The following is a 26,000-nucleotide window of genomic DNA, read 5'->3' as shown; positions in this document are numbered from 1 at the left end:
GTGCAGTGTGGTCATGAGGCAGGAAGGGGGCATTGTGTGGTAGGCTGATCCTCTGTGATTTCCATTTTTCCCTGGTGCTTGTATGCCAGTACCCCTGCTGGATGAGCTCCCTGCAAGTGAAACAGACAAAACTACAGTTTGTGGGGAGATACTAGAGCCAGCTGGGTGCTTCAGCTTAATATGGCAACAAAAGTAAGACATGCAGAAGATGGCAGAGCTTTTAGGAGTGAGGGAGAAGGCGGGGCAGTGGAGGGGGGGGGGGTTTGAACAGAGCTCAGAGCTAAAGAGGGGTAAAAATGAGATGTGGATGGGGAATGCAGAGGTAAGCGTCTGAACTCTGCACCCTGTGTGTAGTGCCACCCCTGAACTCTGCACTCTGTGTGTAACCCCCCCCCCCCCAGAACTCTGCACTCTGTACATAATGCACTCAGGGTATTTATTGCCCTTTTATGACTTGGCTACACCCATTATTTAATGCAGTTTGGTGTGTGTGTTTGGGGAAGGGGGGGGGGGGGTTGAGTTCCTGCACCTATTCTCTGAGAAAAAAAATCCCTACCCCTGGTTGTAAATAAAATATGAACACTTGCAAGTGAATGGATTGTAACAGTTCATTATCCTCCTAACCCCCCTTATCCCTCAGTGCTTTATCACCCTCACCTCCCTTCCCTACAGCTCAATTTGAGAAGGAAACAACTTTTGCTCTGCATTCTTTAGAAACAAATATATATATACTATTGTAAATGGGGACAAGCTCAGCTGGTATTGGCAGGAACAGTGCATGATTTGTTTTTTACTTTTATTCAGCAAGGCAGCAATCAACCACAATTAATACAGGATGGCTTTGTACAGCAAGTCCAAAGAAACAAAACACGTGCTTGTCCAAGCTGCTGTCTAATCACATTGACTCCCGACTAACAGAATGCCCCTAATGTATTCCCGAAAATAGGCAACTTTTGTACTTTTTAGCATTCTGTCAGCAGTCAGCCTTATCACTCAGCAGCAGGCCCTCATAGCAGAGTGAAAGAGAGCCTTCAGCATAACTCAGCTCACACATATGAAAAAAAATGCAGTGGATAGCTGAGACTAATCATTAACTTTCAGCTACCAGGTTAATTGTGGATCTAGGAATGAAGGCTTTTCTCATCCAAAGCTCTACACAGCCTTCAGGCTCCAAGACCCAGCACAGGACCTTAACAAAGAAAAACATTTTCCTTTCTCCAAATTAGACACAAACCCTGGAGCCCCTTACCACCTGCAAGCGAGAAATATAGGTGACATAAACACTGTCCACAATTCTGCCAGCAAGTATTGCAAACAACAACTGAGACGTAGTATCTTGTTAGCGTAATTTTTTTAAATATACATAGCTGCCAAGATAGAGAAAACTCCCGCAATAAACTAAACTATAAGACAAATGTCCCAAAAATATAGAGATGTCTCTATCTAGACTTTGGCTATGACTGCATTCAGTTTATGCTTGTGCCTTTAGCTATATATTCTGCTAACATCTGTTACTATATAAGAGTGCAGATACTCTATCACACTGTGGCCCCAAGATGTGATATAAAAACAAGTTTTTTCTAATAGTACAAATCTCTCCCTCTACCTCCATGTCTCTCTCTCCCCCCTCTCTATCTCCCCCCCCCCTCTCTCTCTCCCTCTCACCTTCTCTTTCTCTCTCTCTCCCTTTCTCTCTCCCTTCCCTTCCTTGCCCTCTCTCTCCCATTTCCTCTCCCTCTCTCTCTCTCTTCCTCTTTCTCTCCCTCCCTCCCTCTCTCTTCCTCTTTCTCTCCCTCACTCTCCCCCTCTCTCTCTCTCTCTCTCTCTCTCTCTCTCTCTCTCGCTCACTCTCTCCCTTTCCCTCTCTCTCTCTCACTTCCTCCCTCTCTCCCTCACTCTCTCTTCCTCTTTCTCTCCCTCACTCTCCCCCTCTCTCTCTCTCTCGCTCACTCTCTCCCTCTCTCTCTCACTTCCTCCCTCTCTCCCTCACTCTCTCTTCCTCTTTCTCTCCCTCACTCTCCCCCTCTCTCTCTCTCTCTCGCTCACTCTCTCCCTCTCCCTCCGCTCTCTCTCTCTCTCTCTCTCCCTTCCTCTCTCTCTCCCTCTCTCTCTCTTACTCTCTCCCTCTCACTCTCTCCCTCTCTTACTCTCTCCCTCCCACTCTCTCCCTTCCTCTCTCCCTCTCTCTCCCTTCCTCTCTCTCCCTCTCTCTCTCCCTCCCACTCTCTCCCTTCCTCTCTCTCCATTTCTTACTCTCTCCCTCCCACTCTCTCCCTTCCTCTCTCTCTCTTACTCTCTCTCTCTTACTCTCTCCCTCTCACTCTCTCCCTTCCTCTCTCTCCCTCTCTCTCACTCTCTCCCTCTCTCTCTCTCCCTTCCTCTCTCTCTCCCTCTCTCTCACTCTATCCCTTCCTCTCTCTCTCCCTCTCTCCCTTCCTCTCCCTCTCACTCTCTCCCTTCCTCTCTCTCCCTCTCTCTCTCTCCCTTCCTCTCTCTCTCTCCCTTTCTCTCCCCTACTCTCTCTCTCTCCCTCTCTCTCCCCTACTCTCTCTCCCTCTCTCTCTCCCTCCCTCTCTCCCTCTCTCTCTCTCTCCCAAAGTGATTCCAGCGGCAGATTCGCCACGGGATTAGTTCTATAGGCGGCGGGAGAGGAGCCTGCCACCGCTTCCAGGTTGTTTCTGGAAAACTGATCCAGTCTGGTTGATGTCTGGGACTCTGGGCAGTAAGACATGTGAGGGCGAGATGGCTCTCACTTGGCTCTATGCCCTTGGAAGACTAGAGCGATCTCTGATGTAACTTCCAATTCTCGGCCACCAACATTTTTTTTTTTTTTATTAACCACTTTAGCCCCGGAGGATTTGGCTGCTCAATGACCAGGCCCTATTTTGCGATTCAGCACTGCGTGAATTTAATGGAAAATTGCGCGGTCGTGCGATGCTGTACCCAAACGAAACTGACGTCCTTTATTTCCCACAAACAGAGCTTTCTTTTGGTGGTATTTGATCACCTGTGAGATTTTAATTTTTTGCGCTATAAACAAAAAAAGAGCGACAATTTTGAAAAAATAACAATATTTTTCACATTTTTTTATACGAAATTCTCAAAAAAATATATATATAAAAATCTAAATTTTTTAACATTTTAGGCCAATTTGTTTTCTGCTACATATTTTTGGTAAAAAAAATCGCAATAAGCCTATTTTGATTGGTTTGCACAAAAGTTATTGCGTTTACTAACTACGGGAAAGATTTATGTAATTTTTATTGTTTTTTTTTTTTTTTTTACTAGTAATGGTGGCAATCTGCAATTTTTTTTTTTTTTTTTGAGGGACTGCGACATTGCGACAGATTGGATCCCTAACTGACATTTTTGACACTTTTGGGGGTACCAGTGACATTACTACAGTGATCAGTGCTAAAAATATGCACTGCTACTGTAAAAATTACACTGGCAGGGAAGGGGTTAACTGTACTGGTGATCAAGGGGTTAAATGTGTCCCTAGGGGCGTGATTCTAACTGTCAGGGGGCGTGGCTTGTGAAGTAATGACAGAGACATGGGATCCTATATAGCAGGATCACATAGCCTCTGTGATTACTACAGGGAGAATGACAGACGGCTGTGTATACATCAGCCGTCTGTCTTTTTCTCTCAGCTGTGGAAGATTGCGAGTGGCCGGCGGCCATCGGAGCCGCCGGTCACACGCACTGGCTCCCTGGCTCGCCCCCTAGAGTCTCCTGAGCGAGTGATGTAGTATAACGTGGCTTTGCCCAGGAGCGGCTGCCTGCCGCAATAAAACTGCGGCAGTCGGGGCTCAAGTGGTTAAAGTCAAAATGTCAAACCTTTTGTTTAAAGGTAAATGAGAGACCTGGGGTCTTTTTGTCTCAATAAAGAGGACTTTTTATGCTTATTGCTATTAAAAGGGATGTTTACATTCTTTGTAATAGGAAAAAAAATGATAAAAAATAAAAAAATAAATGAAGGGACAGTGTAAAAATAAAAGTAAAATAAATAAGACAAAAAATGATTGTTAGAGCAAGAGCAATAATTTAAACATTTAAAGCATGACATGTTAGGTATCTATTTACTCAGCATAACAGCATCTTTCCCATTATACAAAAAATTGGGCTAACCTTACCGTTTTTATTTTATTTTTTTTATTCATTAAAGTGTATTTTTTCCCCAAAAATTACATTTGAAAAACCGCTGCACAAATACAGTGTGACATAAAATATTGCAATATCTGACATTTTTTAATCTCTAGGGTCTCTGCTAAAAATATATATATATATAATGTTTGGGGGTTCTAAGTAATTTTCTAGCAAAAAATACAGATTTGTACTTGTAAACAACAAATGTCAGAAGAAGGCCTTGTCTTTAAACAAGGCATGTATGCACGCTGTTTCTTCAACTGTTTCAAGCATTATTGAACATAAAGTACTAGGTTTGTTATATTTAGAATTAGTCACACTCCCATGCCTCCCTGTGGCGTTAGAAATTCCTCCTAAAATACCTGTTCAGTCTCCTGGTCACTGATAAACAAACCTAACATTGTAGATTGTGCAGAGTTAGAAATAGCAGAATATTTTTAGCTAACCAGGAGCTGATCCTACCTCAACCAGTCATTTTTTAGCAACCTGTAATCTCATTTGTAAACTAGTTTTACATTTTCTTTTGGTGCACCTCTTCCCTTTTTCCTAATCCTGAATGGCCATAACCAACACTGTTAGATGACGAAGGACCTTTTCTGTGTTGAGGTCGGCTTTCCATCTTTGACCTGGTGATGACCCTTGGGTTTAGGGGTCAGTCTTTTTGAAAACAAAAAAAATAATAACATAAAAAGGCTTTAGGACGTGAGTCCATGGCTAATTTTTGGGCTCAATTAAGGAAAAATTGGTGTGCTTACCTAAAACAAAGGCCCCACGTTGTCAACTTTTTGAGCACATCTATGTTACTGTACATATTGATTATTGAACGTTGACCCTGGGATGGCAACACGAATGGGGCACTGCTGCTAGAGGACATCACAGCTTTACATCTTCTTTGTTGTAATTTGGCTTTGAGTTATCATCAAGATTGGTGAAATGCTACTGGAAGACATCACTGTGTTGCATCTTGCTTGGTGAACATTGACTTTGGAATGGCTTCAAGAATAGGGCAGTGCTGTTTGGCCGATTGGAGAACATCAATTTGTCCGTGTTACATCACAGTTGGCATCTGTTGGCTTGGGAATGGACTCACTAATGATTCTGTTGGAAATTCTGAGGTTTCTATATATGACTTTTAGGCTGCATTCACATGTCAGCGTTTGGATCGCGGGCAGAACCGCCGCGGTTCCGCCCGCTATCCGGAGATTATTGCAAATCGCGGGACGCCTAGCGTTGCCCGTTGATTTGCAATAGCCCCCCAAACGCTGAGCGATGTTGCCGCGATTTCCGCCTGCCGAATCGCGGTAACATCGCGCAAACAAAATCGCGGGACGCAATACGCTCCAAAAAAGTACAAGAGCTTCTTTGGAGCGTATTGCGTCCCGCGATTTTGTTTGCGCGATGTTACCGGGATTCGGCAGGCGGAAATCGCGGCAACATCGCTCAGCGTTTGGGGGGCTATTGCAAATCAACGGGCAACGCTAGGCGTCCCGCGATTTGCAATAATCTCCGGATCGCGGGCAGAACCGCGGCGGTTCTGCCCGCGATCCAAATGCTGACATGTGAATGCAGCCTAAAGGTTTACGGTCGTTATACCTTGGGAAAAGGGAAATAATGAACATAAGCCATATTATTTACACACAGTAGTTAGTTTAAGCCCTTTTTAAGCCCTTTTGTAATTTCAAAGCTGTAGATTAGTGAGATTTGGACCTCTGATTTCATTGTGGCTTGCGACTTCAATTAACAGAAGTCAACAATTTAAACGGTTCCATTGCTGGCAATGGGGTGCGACTTGTTATTAAATTTTGAACTGTCAAATCAAATGGCAAATTGCACCAGGACTAATTATTTTGTAGCTAGCAGGTGTTGATGCAGGGATCTCTCCTGCTGCGCTATTGTATTCTGACAGGAAAGGAACTCTGATCAAATGCTGGATTTCCAGCATGACCGTTTGAGAGAAGCTGGTTGATAGACTGGCTTCTATTGAACAGACAGCGGCACACAGGTATCGAAATTCGGCTGAATTCTGCTGAGCCAGCCAAATTTGAGTATGTGTGTACCGGGCTTACGATTGCAATACAGCAGCAGCTTGTTTCTCCCCAAACTAAACAAAATGTTTGGTCTGGGATCGGGCTTAGCATGTAGGGTGAATGAGCTGCTCAGATGTGAAAGGGTGGAAATGCTCAGGATAGAAATACACTGAAAACTGAGCATGTGCACTAGCTGCCAACACTGCTCTGCAAACTCATCAACTGCAGTGGAGGCACGGACAGGAGGGGGAGAAAGAGCAGCAGGATCAACCAGGTTTTTTGCAGAATACAGAAAATGAATCCCATAGTGACTAAGTGATTATGAACAGCATCTAATACAGCATTTATTGATAGTTTTTATGATGTGGGTTTAATGACACTTTAACATATTCTGGTGATACTTTGGTTGATAAGTAAACATGCTGTTGGCTTTGGGTGGATGTTCATTATTTTTCCTCAGTCACCCTCATGGGAATAATAATTTTGATCAAAGTGATCTTGAGTTTAAGTGGTGAAATAGTTCCACTCCAGACCAGCTAGATTCTCAAGAGTTTAAAGTGTTACAACACCCACAACAGTAAAATCAGTCTGTATATGCTTGTTATAGGCATGCATGCTAAGGCATGCTTGTTATACTCACTGTGTGTTATATAAGAGGGGGAGGAGTACCGCGCTTTAAAGGTGCATCTGTGCTCTTGTAAATAAATATATAAAAACCTAGAAATATTATGCTAATATATATAGAAACTGTCTCGTTATTAATATATAAATAAATAAATATGTGCTTATTATAAACAATTCATGTGTATAATACCTTCCTTGTGATATTGTGTAAAATCATAAACATATATAATCAATAAAACCACATCTTATAAAATTCATACAAAAATTCATACAATAGGTTTTGTGCTAATAATATTCCAACTGTTCCTTTAAATCTCTGTATAAGTCCCCACGTGGTTCACTCCAATTTATAAATATAACCCTGGAAGAAGCTGCGTGAGGACGCAGCGTAACGCGTAGGATCAAGCACCGGAAGTGACGTAGCGGCATTCGGACCCGCATTTGGTATATGCTTTTAACCAAGAAAGTTTCATGTAAGTGTTACTCTATTATTTTATTAAAAAACCTGGCGGTACTTCACCATTTGAGCCCGTTCTATTTTTTGGAGATCAAGAGGTCCTGTAAGAGACCTGGCTACATCGATCCCATTTATAAGGAGAAGGAGACATCTAACTGATCTAAATTACCTTGGAGGCGTGGAGGAGCAAGAAACACACATTTGAGATATAAGGCCTAAAATTAAAGAAATGGAGGTGAGTGCATAGGACACCTAGTGGTCACAGCACTGAAGAGCACCTGCATGCATATTTAGAAGAAAGTTGTTTTTGAGCACTATCGACACTGATTTGGGACACTTGAGCACTTTATATTTATAAATTGGATTGAACCACGTGGGGACTTATACAGAGATTTAAAGGAACAGTTGGAATATTATTAGCACAAAACACCTTTTGTATGAATTTTTGTATGAATTTTATAAGATGTGGTTTTATTGATTATATATTTTTATGATTTTACACAATATGACAAGGAAGGTATTATACACATGAATTGTTTATAATAAGCACATATTTATTTATATATTAATAACGAGACAGTTTCTATATATATTAGCATAATATTTCTAGGTTTTTATATATTTATTTACAAGAGCACAGATGCACCTTTAAAGCGCGGTACTCCTCCCCCTCTTATTTATTAGAATTGTGTGGTTCACAACAATAGTACCTGCGGCATTAGAGGTCTTCAGAAACCTATACCTGACAGCGCGAGAATTACACACATTTATATCACTGTGTGTTATACTCACTATGGAACCTGTGCAATCCTCTGCGTTGTGTAAAAAGGCTGTGTGATCCTGTCTTCTCTGATCCTCCCCTTCTTTTACTATCCACAATCCATCTGCTGATAGAACAGAGCCTTGGAGGCACTCTGCACATGCTCAGTTTGGTGTGTATTGCTAGAGAGTTTTTTTTGTTCTTTTTTTGGGAGGGTGCATGTGATCAGCACAGGGCCAATCAGCACTGTCCAGACAGAAAGTCGGGGGTTATGCAGCCTCATAGGACAGTCAGAGGAGAAAGAAAACTTCTTCTACAAGCTTTAACCAGACACAGATAGAAGTCACAAGACTGTTATATACTGCTGATGAGAAAAGGGTATTTAACAGTTTATATTTACTAAAATAATTGCATTTCCATGTTCTGTGTACTGTAGGAGACCAGATATAGTGAATGCAGGGTCCTGGGTTTAGTAACACTAGAAGGTAATTTGCGACCCAACTCATCAGTTTTTAGCAAAACAGAGACTCCAAGGCTATGACATGGGTACAGTCGGGAATCTGATGTGGGTCATTTTCCCACCAGGATTCCTTAGAGATATAAGAAGCCAGCACGTAATTAAATATAGCAGTATCTACAAAACACAACTTTGGGTAGATTTATTCTATCTTATATGTATGCAAAGTTCTATGTTTAAAAAATGTGGCCTAAGATATTAACTTTTGTTTTATACACAGGCACATTAAGAACCCTTTAGGCTGTTCACACTGCACCATACCTGTGCGGGTTCCTGCATCGCATCTGACTCGTAGGCAGTTCACACTGCTCTCTGCGATGTCAATGTAAAGTTAATGACACCCCCAAATTGGTTCCCAGAACACAGTGCAAACTGTGAAATCAGATGAGTATTGGATCGCATGGGTCTGAACACCTATGCGATCCTATTCTAGTGTGTACCAAAAAAAAGGTCTTGCACCATTTTGGTTTGAATCCAATGCGATTTCCGCCATACAAACTGTATGTCTGAATTCTTACTGCACAGACATCGCCTGTGATGTGCACAGCAATGCAGTGCGAATCACATGCGATGTCTGGTATCGCATTAGTGTGAACCCAGCCTTACTACATACAAACTCACTGAACATAGCAGGCTATTTAATCTTACAAAGTATTTATGTCTAATCTCCTTTCACCTTCATAGTGACCCAGTAAACATGCGCACCTTAACCCTAATAATTATCCGCTTTCATAATGTTGTACTAACCAAGTCATTGAAGAAAGATTTAAAAGCTTTGTCCTCAAGCACTGGTCATACGCACAAACAAATTGAATGGAAACACTGACAAAAGTTACTAGTTTGTACCAGATTGAGACGTGAGGAATGCAAACAATTGAGAACTCTGATAAACTTCTACAAAACACATGCTCACATTACCATTTAGGAATGCAACAAGTTGATATTCTCTGTAAGCACGTCACAAAGGCATTCAATTTTAAATATACTTTTATAGCACTGAGTAATAACTAATTAGTAATAGCTTCTTACCCACTTCTGGACCTGAAGGTTTTACACCCTTAATGACCAGGCCATTTTTTACAAATTGGCACTGTGTGACATTAACTGGTGTAGCACCCTCCTAGGTAGGTGCTAGGAAAGAGGGTATGGATGGCCCTGTCTGCATATCAGGGTGGCCTGATCATTTAGTTAGGCTGTCACATGTTTCCAGGTGTGACCTGTTGAGCCTAAGGAGTCTCCCCATTGTTTCCAATGAGGGCTCTTATTGGACAGTGGAGGAAACCTAGCCAATAGCACACCAGGGCTTATGATTATCTCAGTGGGTGGAGTTTGTCGCAATGCACCCTGGGATGAGTTATAAGTCTGAGGGGAGCATGTGACAGGGCATCTTTGGAGGGAAGCAGAGTCCCAGGAGGAGGGTAACGGCTGTCTCTCCTCCTGTCAGCGGTAGTGAAGGTATCATGAGCAGTCGGCCTAGAGTACGAATGTTGAGCTGAGCTGCAGAGAGGGATCCAGAGTGCTGTGGACCGAGTGGAGCTGCGGGGCAAAAGTTTCAGGGAAAAACAGTGTCGTAAGTACTCGAAACCGCCCAGGGGTCTGCCTGATGGAGGGGACCACTCCAGAAGGTCAAAGGGATCTGGGAGCCAGCTAATCAGTAGAGAAGGTTTAGAAAGGGGGTGCCAGTGTCTAAACCCTGAAGAGAAGTGAGTAAAAGGGGGCGCCGGTGTGGTCATACAAGTAGCTCAGCAAGGAGTGCTTAAGGGAGCTCAAAGAGGACTTCTTTATGCAAGAAAGCAGTCCAAAGTCAGTTTGGAGTTAACAGGCAGCAAGCCAGTGTTAACCAGCGTCAACCCGCGTTGACCGGCATTTAGCCAGCGTCATGTCAGCGCCAATCAGTATTTTTTAGTTGTCCGCAGCAAGTTGTGCATAGTTGAGCCAAAGGAGTATCCCACTCATTCCCTTCTCCCATCCAAGTTCTCAATAAATACAAAAAAAACAAAGATACTGGACTGGTCATTGTCTCAGTGCTCACACTTGGGGGATCATGCACAAAGGTACTTTTGTTGCACCCGGTGACCCGGGGGGACCCATATCCAGCAAAACGGCTGGGAATTCTGCTACATTGCTAATTGCACAGTCATGTAATGCTGTACCCAAATTAAATTGTCCTTTTTTTTACCACAAATAGAGATTTATTTTGGTGGTATTTGATCACCTCTGCAGTTTTTATTTTTTTGCCATATAAACGAAAAAGAAAAACGAAAACTTTGAAAAAAAATTTTGAGAAAAAAATTACATTTTTTACTTTTTCTTATAAAAAAAATCCAATAAACTAAATTTTTGTCATACATTTAGGCCAAAATGTATTTAACTACATGTCTTTGATAAGAAAAAAAATCTCAATAAGCGTATATTTATTGGTTTGCGCAAAAGTTATAGCGTTTGAAAACGATGGTGTATATGCTGGAATTTACGCAGCTTTTACTTTCTGACTGCCTATCCGATTTCTTGAAGTGCTGAATTGGCAGGGCAGTTCAACCCCCCCCCCCTCCCAAAAAAAAAAATGACCCCTTTTGGAAAGTAGATACCCCAAGAAATTTCCTGAGAGGCATGTTGAGCCCATTAAATATTTAATTTTTTTGTCATAGGTGTTTAAAAAAATGACCAAAAAAAAAAAACATTTTTTCTTTTTACACAAAGTTGTAATTGAAATTATATATTGCTCACGCATGCCATGGGTATATGTGAAATTACACCCCAAAATACATTCTGCTGCTTCTCCTGAGTACAGGAGAATGTCCCCTTTTCGGGAAGGTAGACAGCCTAAGCTATTTGCTGAGAGGCATTTTGAGTATTTTGCAGATCTCGCTTTTTGGCAAAATACTCACCATGCCTCTTAGCAAATACCTTGGAGTGTCTACTTTCCAAAAAACGGTCATCTGGGAGTCCTGTACACGGCTAGACTGCTTAAAAGTCTCACACATGTGGTATTCCCGTACTTAGGAGAAGCAGCAGAATACATTTTTGGGTGTCATTTCACATATAGCCATGGCATATTTGAGCAATATATAATTTAAGTGACAAATTTGTGTAAAAAAAAAAAACAATTTTTTTAATTTTTCCAAAACTTGTGGCAAAATATAAAATATTCCATGAACTCAACATGCCTCTCAGCAAATAGCTTGGAGTGTCTACTTTCCAAAATGGGGTAGTTTGGGGGGGTTTTGGGCTATCTTGACATTTCAGGGCCTCCAAAACTGTGATAGGTACTGAAAAAGTAAAATAAGCAATTTACACCCTTTGAAAACCTGAAGACGGTGATTGGTTTTCGGGGTCCCGTACACAGCTAGGCTCCCAAAAAGTCTCACACATGTGGTATTCCTGTACTCAGGAGAAGCAGCAGAATGTTTTTCCGCATGGCATGTGTGAGCAATACTGTATATAATTTAGTGACAACATATCCAGGGTCACCCCGAGGACGACAGAGTTCATTGTCACTGAAGTGCATTAACCACAGGATTTGCTCGTATCTCGTCCTGGCCAAGGCAGAAGAGAACACGGGCATATGATGAATTGGGTCAATGGACCAATATGACCACAACTCACTCTTTTTAGTAATGCCCATGATAAGGGATAGGCCCAGAAAGTTTTAAATTCAGAAACAGTGATACGTTTCCATGCAAATTCTCTGGCAAGGGTGAAATTTGGATTTGCGGTGATGAATTGATCAGCATATAAATTGCTTTGGTCCACAATAGATCTTTACAGATCTTCCATGAAAAACAGCTCATAAAAACCAAGGGGAGTAAAATAGTCTGTTTCCACTTGAATTCCGGGTTGGACAGTGAATGGGGGAAGTACGGGGGCCGCAGATGTGAGGGGCTCCCAATCAGGATTTGCAAAAATTGTCAAGTGCTAGCTTGAACTGCACTTACGGGACTCGCTACATCACCAAGTGTTACTGCAGTGCTGGTTTGACTATGACCAGGTTGTACTAGGCCACTGGTGCTTGCCAGTTCACCAGAAGGTTGAGTGGCACTAGTACCGACACTCTGCTGCATACAAGGACCCTGCAATTGTTGCACCTCAGCAACAGAAGAACGGGGTTGGGTACGCCTGATCTTAGCAGGGACCACTACCACATCATCAGAGCTATCTGTCAGGTTGCCGCTGTCCTCTTTAGGTTTGAATACTGAGCCTGATTCTGACAGTCATGCTCAGCATCGTGTAGGCCTCTTCACTAGTGTACCTCTGTTTGAACATTTTGGGCAATACATTTATAGGTACCTAGTGTAAAAAAGCACCTGGTAGTCAAGGACTGTTTGAACTGCTACCAAAACTTTGAACTACTAGTGCTAGCAGAGATCAGGCCTGACTCTGCTAACGCTGTGGTTTAGTGTGCTGGGCAGGCAGGCTAAACGCAGGCGCTGGCAGGTGTCGGGGCTGATCCTGCTAACGCTGCATTTTGGGAACACTATACTAAACTATTGGAGGCGCTAGTATAGTTCTGATCTGATCAAAGATGTTGATCCGTTCAGACACTATACTAGTTAAGGAGGTGTTTAGTGTGTGTGTGTGTGTGTGTGTGTGTTTGTGTCACTGGCAATCAAAGGGTTAAACATTTTTACTAAATATGCGGTGGCCAATCTGACGCTGTCCTGGATTGATGCTAACTAACGTTAACGTTAACTGATGTCACGTGTGACACTAATACAGTGATCAGAAAAAAAGATCTCTACATTATAATAGTGACACTGTGACAGGGCAATGAAGTGGTTAACTGGGGGTGATCAGGGGGTTAACTCTTTATTAGGGAATGTATGGCGGGTACCCTAAACCTATCTGGGACAGACACTAACTACCACTAACTGCCTCTCAAACTAACTGAAGTCACAAGTGAAACTAATACAGTGATCAGTTATAAATTATAAATTATCTGTATACTGTATATAGTGACACTGTGACAGGGAGTGAAAGGGTTAACTGGGGGATGATAAGGGGGTTAAATATGTGCCTATGTATGCTGGTGTCAGTGTAGTATAGTGTCAGTGTACTACTCACTGTCTGATGCTTTCTTCTCTCGCGCTGAAACCGAAAAGGCCATCAGGAGAGAAGATTGCATAATTTCTTGTACCTGTGTTTACATTACACAGGCACTGGACACTCTGCAATAGGTCAGAACCAATCACCAGATGATTTTTGGCCTGAACCTGATGACTGATCGGTTCTAAACTGAATCAGCACATTGCGGGGACGGCGGGCACGCGCGCGCACGGCCCCCGGCCCCCCGCACGACCAACGTACAGTTACGTTAATTTGCGCAGCCGAGCCACCTTGCCACAGTACAACTGCGGCGGGATGTCAGCAAATGGTTAAAATAAATACATTAAATAGTTGTTTGTTTTAAATAATGTAAAAAGTAGAAGAAAAAAATGCATTGAGTGGTTCTAGCCTCAAAAAGAGAAGATTTGCTATCCTAAAGGAAACATTTAGGATATAAATTGTGTCTAAACAGTATGCTGAAAGACTTAAAATGATACTAAACACACACTGTTTAATTTACATTGTCCCTTTCTGTACATGGATGATGGCACTGTAATTTTTTTGATAAAAAAAAAGATCTGATTACTTTTTTCCTAATCGATATACAGCTGCCACATGACCCAACCTGTCTGCAGGGAAACATAAGCAGGAGGAACTTCTGGTCCTCTTCTTGCTGGTCCCATGTTCAAAATAACTTTTGGAATACAGAGTAAAAATAAATAATGAATAATAATAAACTGAATATACAAATATATACAGTGGGTACGAAAAGTATTCAGACCCCCTTAAATTTTTCACTCTTTGTTATATTGCAGCCATTTGCTAAAATCATTTAAGTTCATTCTTTGCTGTGACACTCATATATTTAACTCAGGTGCTTTCCATTTCTTCTGATCATCCTTGAGATGGTTCTACACCTTCATTTGAGTCCAGCTGTGTTTGATTATACTGATTGGACTTGATTAGGAAAGCCACACACCTGTCTATATAAGACCTTCCAGATCACAATGCATGTCAGAGCAAATGAGAATCATGAGGTCAAAGGAACTGCATGAAGAGCTCAGAGACAGAATTGTGGCAAGGCACAGATCTGGCCAAGGTTACAACAAGATTTCTGCTGCACTTAAGGTTCCTAAGAGCACAGTGGCCTCCATAATCCTCAAATGGAAGACATTTGGGACGACCAGAACCCTTCCTAGAGCTGGCCGTCCGGCCAAACTGAGCTATCGGGGGAGAAGAGCCTTGGTGAGAGAGGTAAAGAAGAATCCAAAGATCACTGTGGCTGAGCTCCAGAGATGCAGTCAGGAGATGGGAGAAAGTTGTAGAAAGTCAACCATCACTGCAGCCCTCCACCAGTCGGGGCTTTATGGCAGAGTGGCCAGACAGAAGCCTCTCCTCAGTGTAAGACACATGAAAGCCCGCATGGAGTTTGCTAAAAAACACCTGAAGGACTCCAAGATGGTGAGAAATAAGATTCTCTGGTCTGATGAGACCAAAATAGAACTTTTTGGCCTTAATTCTAAGCGGTATGTGTGGAGAAAACCAGGCACTGCTCATCACCTGTCCAATACAGTCCCAACAGTGAAGCATGGTGGTGGCAGCATCATGCTGTGGGGGTGTTTTTCAGCTGCAGGGACAGGACGACTGGTTGCAATCAAGGGAAAGATGAATGCGGCCAAGTACAGGGATATCCTGGACAAAAGCCTTCTCCAGAGTGCTCTGGACCTCAGACTGGGCCGAAGGTTTACCTTCCAACAAGACAATGACCCTAAGCACACAACTAAAATAACGAAGGAGTGGCTTCACAACAACTCCGTGACTGTTCTTGAATGGCCCAGCCAGAGCCCTGACTTAAACCCAATTGAGCATCTCTGGAGAGACCTAAAAATGGCTGTCCACCAACGTTTACCATCCAACCTGACAGAACTGGAGAGGATCTGCAAGGAGGAATGGCAGAGGATCCCCAAATCCAGGTGTGAAAGACTTGTTGCATCTTTCCCAAAAAGACTCCTGGCTGTATTAGATCAAAAGGGGGTTTCTACTAAATACTGAGCAAAGGGTCTGAATACTTAGGACCATGTGATATTTCAGTTTTTCTTTTTTTATAAATCTGCAACAATGTCAACAATTCTGTGTTTTTCTGTCAGTATAGGGTGCTATGTGTACATTCATGAGGAAGAAGAATGAACTTAAATGATTTTAGCAAATGGCTGCAATATAACAAAGAGTGAAAAATTTAAGGGGGTCTGAATACTTTCCGTACCCACTGTATATTTATTATTTTTTGGTAATACCATGGTGTGTGTGTGTGTGTGGGGGGGGGGGGGTTCTGCCAGTCACAGGTTGTTGCATGCCCCTTCGGACTGTATCTTAGAATAAGAGGGAGGTGAAGCCTCAATCAATCTACATGTAATACCCCATTCCCATTGTGTTAACTAGTTAATGGCTATGGAGGAGGAGGGAGGGAGTGAGCTGTCATTTACCACTGTGTATACGTCCATATGTGTGACCTTATAGTCACATGGGCTGCTCAGATGTGATAGGAAGGAAATGTTCATTACAAAAATGCACTGAAAAGTGAAAACTGAGCATGTGCAGAGTTGCCAACACTGGTCTGCAAAATCCCTAGCTCAATTTGGGACTTGGACAGAAAGGGGGATAGAGAACAGCAGGATCAACCAGGTTTTTTCCAGAATACAGAAAACACATTTTATAGTGACTGAGTGAGTATGAACAGCGTGCAATACAGCATTTATTGGTAGTTTTTTATGATGTGGGTTTAGTGACACTTTTTTTTACAATTTCTTCTGTGAGATATGCAGTGTGAGATCATCTAAGGAATTGTGCCACTGACTGCTAGTCTCAAAACATTTGGTTATGGCACTACTGTGCTGCTCAGTGTTCTCCTTGCTGGAGAGTTAGTTGATGCTCACGACCTGTAGTGCAAGGATCTCTCTGCTTCTGCATATGCTTCATTAATTCTATTGATCTGGGCTATCTGCATCTCTCCTGCTGCTTCTTGACTACTCCCCTACCTGCCATCAAGGGAGCAGCACTGACATTACAAACCAAGGCTCTGCTAAAGGCCTATAGATGATACTGGTGACTAGTGCTTTAACATTTGCTTCCCTTTCTTCCACACAACTTCCAATGCTCAGGTACTCTTTAAATAGTAAGGAAAATATTACTATTTAAAGTAATATTAAAGGCAATTTTTAAAATAACAAACATGTCATACCTACCTGCTTTGTGAAGCAGTTTTGCACAGAGCAGCACCAATCCTCCTCATCTCAGGTACCCCACCAATGCTCCTGGCCCCTCCCTTCTGCTGGGTGCCTCCAGAGCAAGCAGCTTGCAATAGGGGTACCCAAGCAGGCTTGCTCCCGAGCCACTGTTCTGTGTGTCCATTCACACACAGAGCTGCGACTCGGCCCTGCCCCCTCTCTCTTCTCATTGGCTCACTGGCTGTGATTTCCAGCAGTGATTGCCAATGAGGAAGGAGAGTCCCTGGAGAGTCAAGGCTCTCATACACATCACTGGAGGAAGATCGTGCTTAGGTAAGTATTAGCGTGGCTGGGGGAGCTGCTGCACACAGAAGGTTTTTACCTTCATGCATAGAGCTTGAGCCCTTACAACCAAAGAAAAAAAATGACAAGGTGGTTGGATGTCTGGACATGATACGACTGCAAATATAGTCTTTTAACATAAAGGGACTCAGACATAGGTGTGTATAGCCTATTGTACTAGGGTGTGCACCCCAAAGCTCAAATGCACATGCCTTTCTCTGCAGCCTCAGCTGCACTAGACAGTGAATAAATGGGAAGTGCTCTGTGCTGAGCAGCTTCCTGTTCATTCACAAACTGAAGCAGAGTAAACACAGTTTACTCTGCTTCAGTTATGAATGAGCACAGTGAGTGAGTGTGTTAACTGTGTTCATTTAGAAAAGGAAGGGGCCAGTAAATTACATATTTACTAGCCCCTTCCCCCAATCTCCATTCTGGGAGTGCAACACGGGGTGCAGCCCAGGCAATAGGAGGAATCAGCACCACACGCAGTGATTAGGGTGTGCCTAGGCACGCCCCCTGTGCACGCCTTTGGACACAGACATTGTCAGTGAAAGAGACCTATCCTATTGGAAACAAATGATTGGCCAAAACTATCTAACGTGGCCAACTGATATTTTCCTCAGTAGTGGCTAGCTGGGGTATCTGATTCTGCAGACGCTCTAAAATCATCTGGATCTGGCAAACATCCTTTCTTTTATATGGGTGCAATAACCTTATTAGCAATCCTGTAATCATATAGCAGCCTTTGATATGGTATATTTGTTTTAGGGACTGTTCTCCTAAATAACTGTTTTAATATTGTTGCCAAGCATTATGAACCACACTTGAATATGTATTATTAATATTATTATTGTACATGATTTATATAGTGCCAACAGTTTGCACAGCACTTTGCAATCTAAGCAATCGGTCCTACCCATTTATACAATTAAAGTGGTTGTAAACCGCTGCACTTTTTTTTTCTCATCTGCAAGGCATAATGTGCTAGTAAAACAAAGCGTTCCAGCAATGCAATGCCATCGCTGAAGGCAGCGTCCATCCCTACCCCGTCTTCCTTCCGGGTTCGCGGCTCCGGCTCTGTGTCATGGTACACTGCTCCGAAGAAATGGCACGGGTGGCCGTTCCTTCAGACCGCATGCGCCAGTGACTTAACTGGCTGCATTCAAAGTAATTATCTCCTAAACGGTGCATGTTTAGGAGATATTTACACTACCTATAGGTAAGCCTTAATATAGACTTACCTATAGGTAAAACTTAAAGATGGAAGTTTACTTCTTCTTTAAAGGTTTAACATAATGCTGGTTTAAAGAAAAATGCCATACTCAGGAACCACTATTCTTTACAGAGAAGTCTCATTCCCCAGGTGTACTACCACCTTCAGCATTAAACATGCAATCTACAGACCCATTATGCTGGATGAAATTAGATTTGTGCCCATATTTATTTTTTGATTTAGCGAAATATACACATGACATATGAATGTGAACTGCTGAAAGCCTTATCATCTGTCTTCTAAAACTGTGCTCCGATATTGGTGTAGGTCAAATAAAAAATATCTTCAGTGCAACACTGCTCATTGGAAACTGGTGATATGCTCAATTATAATTTAATTTGCCACAATTTATGTGCTGAACTCAGCTTTGCTATATTTGATAATCTCCACTGGCAGAAATTTACCCTCTACCATAGCGCATAAATTAAGATAGCCATTGCAATAACTACCAAGTCTTGCTTTTCTGAACACAAAAACTCATTCTGTTAACCTAATAACCGAAGACTGTTACATGTGTTTATGGAAAAAAACAGAAAGGAAGGAGTTTCCCTGTTGCATCAATAAGATATGTGCATCTGACCTATTACATAACGCAACAGGGGACTGTCCCAGTGCTTATTATCAGGACTGTATTTCATCTTTGTAGTGAGCACCAAAGTTAATGATACATGAAATCTCTGATTGCTGTGTTGAAATGATCTAACCTTCAAAAGATCTTTAGTGACCCGTCACACACATTACTGTTAAGGCGTCAGTTTATCAGCTGTCATATAAAAACTTATCTCTAAAGTCACAACTAGAAACAGTGGTAAACTGGGTAAAAGTGTGGGAACCATCTAACTTTTTTCCTACTATTAACTTTTTGAGGTTATCCTTTAGCAATTACCTGTATGTACCCCATACCCATACAAAATCATTCACAGGATTCAAGTGGATCCTGCAGAGTTTCTTATAACTTGCATGCTGCTTGACTAATGCACTTTAGATTCCTTTAAATGGGCAAGGTTGGCCTACAGTATCCCAGCCTGCAATTAAGGGATTCTGAAAACAATCTGTGGACACACCATATCTGTTTTCCACATGAGATCCCATCTGGGAATAGAGATGTAAAATTTCCAAAAATTTTAACCACTTGCCGACCAGTCACGTTGACTGTATTCCGTCAAAGTGGTTCGTTATCGTCTGGCGACGTAGACCTATGTCACCAGACACTCCCCTCTCTCGGCGGCGCACGCGCGCCGCCGTAGACTCGCTCCCGCTGTATTCAGTTACAGTGGGAGTCAGGCCAGGGGAGGAGCGGCGGTGATCACCGCCGCTCTTCCCCGATCGTCGGGGATCTAGTGTGAAAATCCGCCCGCTTGTGTAAACAAAGCGGGCGGATCTCCTAAGTGACAGGCAGGGTCAGATTGCAGGGTTCAGCATAGCTGAACCTGCGATCTGTCCCTGTGTCACTCAGTCCCCTCCCCCCACACACATTAGTAAGCACCAGGCATACATTAACCCCTCCCTCTCCAATAAAAATTAACCCCTTCCCTGCCAGTGTCATTTTTACAGTAACAGTGCGTATTTTTAGCACTGATTAGTGTAGTAATGTCACTGGTACCCCCAAAAGTGTCAAAAATGCCAGTCAAGGGTCCGATCTGTCCGCCGCAATGTCGCAGTCCCGCAAAAAAAATCGCAGATCGCCGCCATTACTCGTTAAAAAAAAAACACGAAAAATGACAGAAATCTTTCCCTTAGTTAGTAAACGCAATAACTTTTGCGCAAACCAATCAAAATACGCTTATTGCGATTTTTTTTACCAAAAATCTGTAGCAGAAAACAAACTGGCCTATAATGATAAAAGAATTTTGATTTTTACATTTTTTAGGGGGGGAATTTCGTATAAAAAAATGTGAAAAATATTGTTATTTTTTCAAAATTGTTGTTCTTTTTTTGTTTATAGCGCAAAAAGTAAAAACCGCACAGTTGATCAAATACCACCAAAAGAAAGCTCTATTTGTGGGGGAAAAAAGGACATAAATTTAATTTGGGTAGAGCATTGCACGACCTCGCAATTGTCCGTTAAAGTAACGCAGTGCCGAATCGCAAAATATGGCCTGGTCAGGAATGGGGTAAAACCTTCCGGTCATAAAGCGGTTAAAAATACGCTCACTGAGAATTTGTTTGTCAAAGACATGTAGCTAAATACATTTTGGCCTAAATATATGACAAAAATTTAATATATTGGATATTTTTTAACTGTCAAAGTAGAAAAATATTGTTATTTTTTTAAAATTGTCGCATTTTTTAATTAATATCGCAAAAAATGAAAATCGCACAGGTGATCAAATACCACCAAAAGAAAGCTCTGTTTGTGGGAAAAAAAGGACGTAAATTTCGTTTGGGTACGGCGTTGCATGACCGCGCAATTGTCAGTTAAAGTCGCACAGTGCCGAATCGCAAAAAGTGGCCTGGACGTAAGACAGCAAAATCCTCCGGTGGTAAAGTGGTTAAAGGCATAAAAAAATGTTTCCCGTGTTTCTTCCAGGAAAATGGAAATTTTTTAAAAAAAAATAAATAAATTGAAATTGAAAGTCATTTTGTTACACTGCGAAGGTGAAAAAGTATTATGCTTTAAATAAAAGTACAGCTTATTCAGTAAATAAACTAAACTTGCTGTTTAAAATGTTATTTTCTTTACAAATGGAATAACAAGAACTGTATGTTGAAGTGTTTGTTAACCCACTATTGTATAAGCATGCCACCCCTTATATAACTCCCCTATATATGTCTCTGTGCCTGTGCTGTATAAAAAAAATGTTGATTTTACCTTATATCAGAGCATTTCCTGGTGCTTACTTGACTCCTCGGCTCTCTCCTCTGCCTGGCTGACAGCTATAAAGGGCGGGGCCGAGCACTGCCGCTGACGTCGGCGAGGAAGGTAGAAAAGGGGTAAGAGATCCTAGGAGTCACGTGAGCGCAGGGATACACTCCGAAATAAGGTATAATCATCATTTTTTTTATACAGCACAGGCACAGGAACATACACCATTATATAACAGAGGGGATGGCAAGCTTTTACTATAAGTATGAGAGAAGCAGGACAGGAGGATCGTGGAGTGAATGGAGCTGACAGGTGGGGAGGGGGAGGAGGACACAGGAGTGCAGAGAGGAGAGCTGCGGATGACGGAGGTACGTAAACTGACCACGGTGTCTGGGCTCAGCAGCCATGATAAACTATGGTCAGTTTACAGGGGGGAGGGCAGAACCAGGCAGGATCAGCCAGGTATTTCAGGTGATACAGGGACCAAATTACACAGCACAAGCACTGTGTTGTAAAGCATGCTTTAAGGAAACAGGATCCATTTTCTTTTTTTTAGGGTAACAAACACTTTAAGAACTTTTTAACTATACATGAGAACAGGCAACCAACTCCCTTTTCCCTCATAATAATTGCCAATATGCATTTTCAGTTATTGAAATTGCTGATACAGAAGAAGATATTGATTTTATGGGAGCTTAATCAATGTTCCCCTGAGTTTCAGGTCTAATTTTTGCCATAAATGAAGGTATTGTGTATTTTTGGGAGCCAATGGTTTGTAACACTTCCTTACTTGAAGATGCTGCTGGTGAAGAAATACTTTATGATAATCCAGAGGCAGCAGAAAGAGTGTTTCTGGAACGAAAACTCTGGGGAGAAAAGCTACTCATACTTTTATTATCATCCTTATCATTTCAGGCCGTTAGGTATTTTTAATGTCTTTCTGGTAACTGGTATGCCAGGGTGTGTTTTGTCATCCTTGTAGCATTTGGAAAAGAATATTTCTACTAGGGCTGGGCGATATGGCTGAAAACTGTATCACGATATCAGTGTTTCATATCGGTCGATATCGATAATTATTGATATTTTTTATTACCCATTTAAAATAAGGACCCTAGGGTGAGAATGCAGGGCGGCGGGCATGGTACAGGAGAATGCAGGGTGACTGGCATGGTGCAGGAGAATGCAGGGTACTGGCATGATGCAGGAGAATGCAGGGTACTGGCATGGTGCAGGAGAATGCAGGGTACTGGCATGATGCAGGAGAATGCAGGGTACTGGCATGGTGAAGGAGAATGCAGGGTACTAGCATGGTGCAGGAGAATGCAGGGTACTGGCATGGTGCAGGAGAATGCAGGGCACTGGCATGGTGCAGGAGAATGCAGGACACTGGCATGGTGCAGGAGAATGCAGGGCACTGGCATGGTGCAGGAGAATGCAGGGCACTGGCATGCTGCAGGAGAATGCAGGGTACTGGCATGGTGCAGGAGAATGCAGGGTACTGGCATGGTGCAGGAGAATGCAGGGTACAGGCATGGTGCAGGAGAATGCAGGGTACTGGCATGGTACAGGAGAATGCAGGGTACTGGCATGGTACAAGAGGATCCGGGGTTGTGGGCATACTACAGGAGATGCAGTGCTGTGGGCATGGTACAGGTAGACCATGCCCGCAGCACTGCATCCCTTGTAGTGTGCCCACAGCCCTGCATAATGGCAGGTAGTGAAGCTGTTTCCCTTACCTGTTCCAGAGGCGCCTTCATTTTAAAAATGGCGCCGCCCGGCGCCGACACGTCATTGCGCACGCACCGCCACCGCTTGTATAATTTCGGCTATTCCCGGCCTCTCCCGAGCGGCGGCGGCGCGTGCGCGGTGACATGTATGCGACGGGCGGCGCCATTTTTAAAGCTTAAACCCGTCGGAGCGGACTTTTTTTTCCTTGACTCGAGTATAAGCCGAGGGGTACGTTTTCAGCACAAAAAAATGTGCTGAAAAACTCGGCTTATACTCGAGTATATACGGTACTTTCAAGTTTAATATCGAACGGTTTTATCGTTCAATTTATTTATTGCTATCGATCACGTGACTATCGCGATACATATCGGTATCGTTTTATCGCCCTGCCCTAATTTCTACTCACAATATTTGCAAATTGCAGCTTTGCTCTCAGCAGAAATTGCACTGTGGAAATGTTTCCAAACTCTAGATGTTGGTTTCACAATATTACTGAGAGGAGGAAAAGAAAAAACAAATTACTGACCAGACTATAGGTAAACATTATGCTGTGATGGCGGAGAACATTAATAGGAATCATTTAAATGTTATAAACATAAACAAATTTGTCAGACACATTTACCCTCGTGTCTGTCAATTAAGGCCTGAATGGACAGAAACTATCATCTACTGTATCCCTACAATTACCCAACTGCAGGAGGTACAAGAGGGAGCCCACATGCAAATTCAACTGAAACCCTTCCCCTGCAGTGGCAGAAATGCATATGAGAACTGCATTGAGAAGTAGTGTTACTTGACCTGTATTACCTGATAGGGATACTAACTCTTCCCCACTCCATCCAAAACAACTAAATAAAACATTTTGGCTTATACAAGTATATGTGACTTATGTTGCAAAGAGTTTTTAACATCACTAAATCGAAAAAGGTTAAGGTAGCCGGTGTATGACTCCCTATTGCTTGTCTAAAATGTTTGACACGAAAACTCCCTATTGCTGGAGCAGTTGTGGTTATATGTGTAATCTTATGCATGTTTTATGGACATGCAAAAGTCTGACCAGTTTTTGGAATTCTGTATTTTCATTAATTTCTCATGTCACTGGGTTAATCACTAAACCTGCACCACATTTAGCTTCATTGGGTCTCTCCATACACAACTTTCCAAAAACAATTAAGAATTATAGTTCTACACATTTTATTTGCAGCACGGTTAGCTATTACTAACAAATGGAAGCAAACTCTAGCTCCAAATATTTAAGAAATGACTCAATGAGCTAACATACAATGCTCCCATGAACTGGTTTTCTTCTTTAACTATATTTTATATACTATATACTATTTTTTGGAATCCTTGGTTGCAATCATATGGTATTTCCTAATAATGAGTGATATCTTTCACTATTTTTGGCCATTTCTGGTTTTGCTTCCTATTGCTATCAGGTCATTGTAGTATGTCTCTGGCAAGACATTCTGGTTATTTCTCTTTTGTTTTATTTTCCCCATTTTATTTTTCTATGGTTTTGTATAACATATACTTAGTGGCCCAAAAGAGGTGCTGGTACTCTATTATAGCCTATAAATTTTGTCGCCCCCCCCCCCCCCCATCCCACATCAGGGTCGCCACAGAGCACCCCCACTGGCCTAGGCTGGGACTCCGGAGCAGGGGGACTCACTTGACTGGTCTGGCTCTGGACTGGGAAATATTCTGGGGGAGGGGGGGGCGCAATTGAGGATGCAGATGTCCAAAATGAGCGTATTGGTACGCTAAGGCGCACGGAGAGGTGGCGGTATGCTCAAGAGCCATATTTGGAAGTGGCGGTACTGAGTACCAGTGCATACCGGCCCACTTAAAGCACTGCTTTAAAGGCATTGATACTTTGCTTTTGTAGTGTATATACAAGGGATGATGTATTGTTATGCAACGTATTATGCCTTTTTTTACATTATTGTTATGCTGTGATTTGTCCATGCATCTTCTTTGTGTTATCTGACAAAGTTAAAAAAATATTGGAATTGAAAAAGGTTAAGGTATGTGTACTTTGCAGTCTATATTTACTATTAGTTAAGATATCAATGCTAGATCTATTGTGCTTTAAAAGCAGCCTTCTTGTTCTAAAGTGCTTTTTGTGTTTCCAGGCAATACTTCCGCTATTGCCTCCAGGGCACTGAGCGTCCAGAACATTACCTACGAGTCACCTTCAGCAAATAACAAAGAGAAGCTGGAACACACAGAGCTAGAAAATGAAATATTCAAGGCTGACCAGATGATCACTGACATGGAGCTAAAAGTTAATGTCCTAAGATGGACTGTAGAGGCAACAGTAAATATGAATGATGAGCTTGACAACAATGATGTCTCCTCCACAGCTTTGCTCTCAGTGGATGAAAAAGAAAGTCGCAACTGCTGTAATGGGTGCACTTTACTTTGTCTTTGATTTTGGTTACTGCAGCAATAGTAGCTGTCACATGTTCTTCTGTGGTGTAAATGTGATATAAAATTCCTAGTTAGTGTTGCTGTGTTTTGATTTACTACTATTTATATGATTGCAATTACATCATGGATTTAATTACATTTATGTGTATGTAATGAGAGGAACAGAATATATATTCCAAAATTCTACTAAGTTAGTAAGTGACTATATTACAGGTGTCTAGATAGCAATACAGAATCCCAGCTGTAATAAAGGGGAATATAAGGAAAATAAAAAGTCCTTATCCCATGGCAACAAAGTTATTCCATATTTTATTTTATAAAGAAGCAGTCAAAGCTAGACTTCTTCAAGTATATAAATATTTGTTCCCAAATTAATAAAGCTGTGTAAACCTAAAGTGTAAGTTCACCTTCAGGAAGACTTTCCAAAAATCTCCCTATGCCAGGGGTATTCAATTAAAATTCACGGAGGTCCGATTAGTAAAATTTTCTTCCAGCAGAGGTCCAGATTGCATTTTTGCGTGATGATTTGATTCTTTACATCACAGCGCAGTTGTGCAGGCACGACAGCTCATTCATTTGAATGGGCTGTTGTGTCTGCGTTTTCTGCTGGGAAAAGG

General features: G+C 42.2%; 1 protein-coding gene across 1 annotated transcript in view; it reads left to right on the top strand.

The window, feature by feature from the left end:
• The window catches only part of LOC309555866 (regulator of G-protein signaling 9-binding protein B-like), a 33,744-nt gene extending 8,302 nt beyond the window's left edge, over positions 1 to 25,442 (top strand). The window contains exon 3 of the mRNA XM_082258033.1: positions 25,086 to 25,442. Within this exon, the coding sequence (XP_082114159.1) occupies positions 25,086 to 25,384 (299 nt within the window). The 3' untranslated portion in view covers positions 25,385 to 25,442. The remainder of the gene's footprint in view (positions 1 to 25,085) is intronic.
• Positions 25,443 to 26,000: the final 558 nt, after the last annotated feature.

Source organism: Pelophylax lessonae, assembly GCF_965119305.1.
Source record: "Pelophylax lessonae genome assembly, chromosome: 5".
Classification (NCBI taxonomy): domain Eukaryota; kingdom Metazoa; phylum Chordata; class Amphibia; order Anura; family Ranidae; genus Pelophylax; species Pelophylax lessonae.
The sequence above is the reverse complement of the archived record's forward strand: the minus strand, read 5'-3'. Positions and strand labels throughout refer to the sequence as shown.